The 7035-nt window shown below is 40.8% G+C and overlaps 1 protein-coding gene across 4 annotated transcripts in view; it reads right to left on the reverse strand.

The window, feature by feature from the left end:
• Positions 1–255: 255 nt before the first annotated feature.
• LOC143293931 (short-chain dehydrogenase/reductase family 9C member 7-like) overlaps positions 256–7035 on the reverse strand; it is an 8823-nt gene continuing 2043 nt past the window's right edge. Inside the window, exons 2-6 of one of the 4 annotated variants that reach the window (XM_076605319.1) lie at positions 6823–6907; positions 5590–5754; positions 3466–3730; positions 2677–2840; positions 256–2099 (exon numbers count right to left, since the gene is read on the reverse strand). In XM_076605319.1, coding sequence (XP_076461434.1) covers positions 1894–2099; positions 2677–2840; positions 3466–3730; positions 5590–5754; positions 6823–6907 — 885 coding nt within the window. In that variant the 3' untranslated portion in view covers positions 256–1893. Of the gene's footprint in view, positions 2100–2676; positions 2841–3465; positions 3731–5589; positions 5755–6752; positions 6908–7035 lie in introns of those variants that run through there. The other 3 variants (XM_076605320.1, XM_076605321.1, XM_076605318.1) reach the window with 3 other exon arrangements.

The raw sequence follows: 7035 nt of genomic DNA on the forward strand, positions 1-7035 counted from the left end.
GCTGTGTAAATAACTGAATTACTGGTCCGGCAACCAGCCTTTATAAATAACTGAATTAGTGGTCAGGCAACCAGGTGTAAGTTGTATAACATAACTGCCTAAAGCTATCCAGAAATGGCTTCAAAATCTTCAGCCAGGGCATGCTGTGTAAATAACTGAATTGCCTCCCTTCCCAAAAAGGCTCGCCCTCTCCCTTCTGCAAATGTTACTCTCTCTCTCTCTCTGCCCTTTTGTATCATCAAATTCAACAGCAGTAATGAAGGATGTATTTAGAGGCATATATATATATATATATATATTTTTTTTTTTTTTAATTCAACATAGAATCATATCAAACAATATGATTAGCAAAAACATGTTTTGTGACATCTCATATGATGTTAAAAAAAATACTGCTAATATTTTGATGGAATAATATAAAATTTCATGAGGCAAATCACATAATTATTATCTGCTTGGAACAATCAAACTTCCAGAGAAACAAACACATACATAATACATATATACATACATGTATATATTCCACACACCACTCCCGTCCTATAGATATATAATTTCAGCTGTGATGGAATGCGCTAGTCACTGGACATAATTTTTCATCTCAATATTACAAAAAAGGGATAATTTTTTATTTTTTATTTTTATTTTTTTAAAGTACATGGCGTGTATGTGAAATAAATCAAAGATGCTAAAAGTTAAATAACAGCTGACACTTCACAAAGGGCAACCAGCTCCCATCTCTCAGTTTACAATCTCACAACCCAGGCATCAGTGTCTTTTTTATGGAGTCTCTCATCACCACAACAAATGTGTGGACGAAGCAGACTTCATATTTTGCTGGCGTGAGTCCTGAGGTGTGAGTGAAGCCCTGTCCTGGAAGCACACAACGTTCCACACACACTGCAGGGCGGAGAGTCCATGGCCACAGTGCTAACCACCATCTCAAGGACCACAACAAGACAGACTTCAACAGACAAAGGGGAATCAACCAGCACGCCCAAAGAGATGTCAAGTACAGTTTCAATTTCTCAAGTAAACGTCACTGCATTCAGACAATTCCATATATGCTACACCATACCTGCTAAGCAGATGCTTGACCAGCAGCATAACCCAACACGCTTAGTCCGGCTTCAGTGCATGCATATATATTTGTGTACCTATCAGCGTTGAATCCAATATAATTTTGCCAGAGGACAACACTCTCGTTGCCCCGAGTTCTTTTTCAGTGCACCAAGTGCATGCTGCACATGGGACCTTGGTTTATCGTCTCATCCAAATGACAAGACGCTCAGTTTGATTTTCCAGTCAAACTTGGGAGAAAGGGCGAGAGTGGGATTCGAACCCAGACTCTCACAGACTCTCTGTATTGGTAGATGAGCGTCTTAACCATTCTGCCACCTATCTGTTGCTTCCAACGTTAACAGGTGAAGCAAAAAGGATGCTTATTTTCCATCTGACCCTCACCCACTAGAGGGACTTCGTCTGACGAAGGTAATGCAATGAATGCATGACACTGTTGAAACAGGTGGAAGAAAATACAGACAGATACTTCATCATCCATGGTAATAGAGAAAAGACTGTACCTATCGCAACAAAATTCCTGGAAAAACTCTTACACAACTGGAGGTCAAACGAAGATAAATGAGAGAAAAAAAGAGAGGGAGAGAGTGAGAATGAGAGAAAGAGAGAGAGAGAGCATGGTACCATTATCATTATATCATTTCTGTCTCTGCATTGCCATTGAGATACCACATATGCACACAGACACAGAGACCATATGTCAGAACTGAAACAACCATGACCACAACAATGGCTACTACAACAACTACTACACTGCTACCAACAGCCCTAAAGAAAAGCTGCCCCTCAGCACAGCAACAAATGCAGTCAATGTTATCCCATTCTTAAAGCCTGCTGTAAAATCCAGTCCATCACAGGGGTAGGCAGATTCCACAAGATGCGTGCCACAATACGGGCATCGTTCCCCACAAGCTGACGAGTTGGTGGGAACCTGGAGGTCAAGGCCAACTCGACAGCATTCACCACGAGGTGAACATTCCCTGACGATTTGTCCCGTAGTTTCTGTAATAATCTGGTAACTGAAACAGCCATGTTTATGTTATTGTAACAGACTGCAAGTCCTATGTCAATGAAACCACGCACACACATGCACAAAATAAAGAGCCAATTATGATTGTATATAGAAATTTTTACAATTTTGATGTAATGTGTTATGTAAACATGAGTGTTCTGTAAAGCACCAAGAGATTTCTGGATAGTGTGCAATATAAGTATCCATCATCATTATTTCTATTATTATTACAATCATTAAGTAAACAGATGATGATATGAATGATTTTTGCATTCTGATATATATCTGGCTGGCAAGCACACACGCATGCATGCACACACACACACACATATACACACAGAGAGAGAGAGAAATACTCACACACAGGCACATAAATATACACAACCAACATACACATTATATACACATGATACACACATAGGCTCACAATCAAACACACACACACACACATATGCACAGACATGCGCACACACAGCCATCACACACACACACACAGACACACACACAAACACACAGAACTCAATTCAGGACTGCCAAACTCAGACATGTATTTACTGTTTTCCCCCTGCAGACAGAATACTCACATTTTTCAACATTCAAATATTCATAATGCCTTTTGATGTCGTCAGGTACGCTGTCGTAACGGTCTTTAAATTCACTGACCAGCCTGGGGAGACTGAGGATGTCCGTCTTGAAATACCCAGGCTCCACAAGACATACCTTGATGCCTTGACTCCGGAGCTCAAATCTGTACAGAAACACATTCACAGACTTATATCACAAGGCACAGATATGCTTGCACAACCCAACATACACACACACACACACACACATTACCAACATGAAACCATACACCCACATACAACCACACACATTCCATAATATGATGATACTTGACAATTTGAATTTCAATAATCTGACTGGACAAAAAAGCATTAACTTAAATAATACAGGAAAGTCTCAAACTTAAATTCGGAGGCACCAAATTCTACCTCAGACAAAACAGAAAACCTACACTCAAAGTTTGAGACACCATTCCTTGTTGGAAACCAGTGGAGAGAGCCTCAAATCCAAACTTTAAGATTCCAAACAATTTGGTAATTTCTCAAACAGTTAGATAAGAAATAAAAATGAAAAAATGAACCTCTGTCCTAAACTTTTAAGATTCCAAATTTTTCGTCCAACAATCAACAAAAGCCTTTAATACAAACTTGGAATTGCCAAACTTGACTGAAAACAGTCAAAGAAGGCCTCCCATCTAAACTTAGATGCCAAACATTACTTCACACGACATCTGAATGTGGCCAGGTAATGTTCAATAGTATATAAACAACACAAAGAATAACTATTCTCCTTGATAAGCCAATGCTTGCCTCAGAACATCAGAGAAAGCCTCCACCCCAAACTTAGAGACGGAGTAGGGGGCGGCAGTGGCAGCGATTCTGCCCATCATGCTGGCCATGTTGACCACCCGGCCCCCGCCCCCGCCCTGACGCAGCAGCGGCAGAAAGACGCGGGTGGTGTTGACAACCCCGAACAGGTTGACGGACAGACACCGGTGCCAGTCGTCTGGAGTCAGCCACTCTGAGGGCACCTGCGTTCCCGCCACTCCAGCATTGTTCACCAGGCCCCACAGCCCTGCCGCCATCATCATCATCATCATCACTGTCATCATCATCATCATCATCACTATCATCATCACCATCATCATTGTTCACCAGGCCCCAGAGCCCTGCCGCCATCATCATCATTGTTAATATCATTATCATCAATACTATCATCATTATCATTATCATAATCATTATGGAGGAGGGTGGCAGAATGGTTAAGATGCTCAGCTGCCAACACAGAGAGTCCGTGAGGGTGTGGGTTTCAATCCCACTCTCGCCCTTTCTGGCACGTTTGACTGGAAAATCAAACTGAGCATCTAGTTATTCCAATAAGACGATAAACTGAGGTCCTGTGTGCAGCACTTACTTGGCGCATTAAAAAAGAACCCATGGCATCGAGAGTATTGTCTTCTGGCAAACTTCTATAGAAGAACTTCATTCTAATAGGCACACAGATATATAAACATGCAATCAAAGGCCTAATTAAGCACATTGGGTTATGCTGATAGTCAGGCATCTGCCTAGTATATGTGGTGTGGCTTATATGGATTTGTCTGAACACAGATGTCCTGAAAGAAAGAATGGACATTATTTTGAGCAACAATCACTGCCTTCCCTACAGTCTCCAGAGAAAGCCCGTCCCTGACTGTAGTGTTTTGAGAAAACTTGCAGTGAACATTTCATATGTCTTGACAGAGTGCTTCAGAAGCCCTGTAACAACATGTTGCAACAATCAAATCAGTACAATCTGTTGTTCTTTCCACAAAATGACCTCAAATGTGGGTGATTTGGAACGAAACTGATCATTATTCCAAATCATTTTTTAACACAAAAAACAACAACAAAGAACAACAACAATTATAATAATAATAATGATAATAATAAGTTAATTTATGTAATGCCTAATCAAATGATTTTGCTGTAAGTGCTTTACAATGACAATAGTTCCTAATATATATATATATTATAAGGAGGTTAATCTGCATCTCTAAACCATTTGTTTTTTCTTCCTCTACTTTTGTTTACATGGTCATGTAATACAACAGGATAGAATGATAATTCTAAGTTAAAACACAGAATTATTTTTTCCTGAATAAGCCAAACAGAAGGAAAAAAAACCACCTTCAGAATGTGTTCCAGTCAATTTCATCAGTGATTACCTCCCTTCTGATAAGATTTTCAACCAGTTGAAGCTGAGCACCGACAGTAAAAAGACAGTGCTGAAGATGTCTTTTTTCTTTTCTTTTTTACATTGAAAAAAATCATTGAACCATTGCACTGCATGATCCACTTTAGCCAGAACATTCATGAGGAAACATGAACAAAATAAGTTCAAGAAGGAAAAGACATTCAGTATTGATGTAAATTTCTGGTTTTCATGCACTTTTTTTTCATTCTTTCATTGCATTCTCACAACCTTTCACACTTGTCAGACACTAATTAAATAACATACCCACTCTTTCATGTTGAATACAAGCTCCTCCCCCCTGGTTCCCCCCCCACCCCTCTCCGAACCCCCCCTCCCCCCCCAAAAAAAAACAACAAAGGACAGAAGGAAATAGTGGAAGGCTGTCATTAATGTTTTACACAAACCTTGGGTTGGCTCTCCAGGCCTGATCAGCACACTGAATTTATGCAAAGCTGTGGAATTTACTCCTTTTCTTTCTTTTTTTTAATGATATGCACTCAGCAGATGTGGTGTAGCATATATGGACCAGCCTGCACACTTTGACACCTCCTTGAAACTGGAACTGAAACAGGAAGGTTAAGTCTTGGGTTGGAAAAAAAAAGAAGAAGAAAAAGATTTGACGTCTTTTTTTCCTTCTTTTGTTTTCAAAATAACATTTCTCATGTCCATCATTTCGTTTCGAGTTTTTGCTGATGTACCTTTTCCAGCAGGAAGCTTGCTCTCCACGAACTGCCGAGCATTGGTGATGCTGTTCTCATCAGTGACATCCAGCACAAGGGAGGTCACCCTCTCTGAACATTGCTGCTGCAGGTTCTTGGCTCCCTCTGATGTCAGGCAGGTCGCAAACACGCTGAACCCCTGATCTGTTAAGGCGCATGTCAAGTGAAATGATTTATTATCAATGTGTGTGTGTTTCGTTCGAGTAACGTCTTTTGAATGTTTAGTGATATAAGATGGGTGGGGGGGGGGGGGGGGGGGAGTGTGTATGTGCACATGAGATGAGGGAGTGGGGCACATGGGAAGGGGTGGTGGGATGACTGAAGTGACAGAGCAGTGGAAAAGGAAGAGCTATGAAGGACTGGACGGACTACAGTGAATAATGACATGAATTATATCAGTAAATTAAACATCCCTATAACTGTAGATAGTGTGTGTGTGTGTGTGTGTGTGTGTGTGTGTGTGTGTGTGTGTGTGTGTGTGTGTGGAGAGAAAGACAGAGAGAGAGAGAGAGAGAGAGGGAAACAGACAGACATAGACAGAGATATACAGACAGGCAGACTCAATCAATCAATCAATCAATCACTTTACTGTCTGATACAGAGTACAGAAATTCACCTTTTTGTCACTCAAAGACAATTGGGTTACTGCATGCCTCAGACCATTGTATAAAAACATGGGGAGGGGGTGGGAGTCTGAGCACTATGAGAGAGAGAGAGAGCAATATAAGTGTATGTATGTGTGAGTGTAAATGTATAGTGTGTGTGTGTGTGTGTGTGTGTGTGTGTGTGTGTGTGTGTGTGTGTGTGTGCATGTGGATATGTGTGTGTGCATGAGAGCATGTGTACATGCATATTTATTATCATGTGCATCAGAATTGTTTGTTTGCAAGGTACATATGTATATGCATCTGTGTTGTTATGCATGAGTAATGGGAAAGGGAAGTATACAGACCACTGAAACGTGTGTGTGTGTGTGTGTGTGTGTGTGTGTGTGTACTTTTACTTGAATAAAGATGAGCTGCACATACATGTCTGTGTGAGTGCATATATGTATATACACATGCATGCACATATGCAGGTGTGAGCGTATATATGGATATGTGTATGGTTTTGACAAAATAGTACAAAAATGTTCAGCTTACACACCATCAAGTCGCTTAGTGACCAGATTGCCAAATCCACTGTCGCAGCCGGTGATCAGCACATACTTGCCAGCGTAATCTTTGATGCGTATACATGACAGGGCCCACGTCACCAGTCTGTAGGAAAGACATAACGCCACGAGAGTCCACAGCATCTGCACAACATCAGTTCAAAGAAATCAGTCAGTATGACAATCCACTGACTTCTATCAAAGTCAGTTGTGATCATAGTCAACATGACAAACCACTGATTTTTATCAAGTTCTGGCATTCACTGAGTGTA

The sequence above is a fragment of the Babylonia areolata genome, chromosome 19, assembly GCF_041734735.1.
Source record: "Babylonia areolata isolate BAREFJ2019XMU chromosome 19, ASM4173473v1, whole genome shotgun sequence".
Taxonomy (NCBI): domain Eukaryota; kingdom Metazoa; phylum Mollusca; class Gastropoda; order Neogastropoda; family Buccinidae; genus Babylonia; species Babylonia areolata.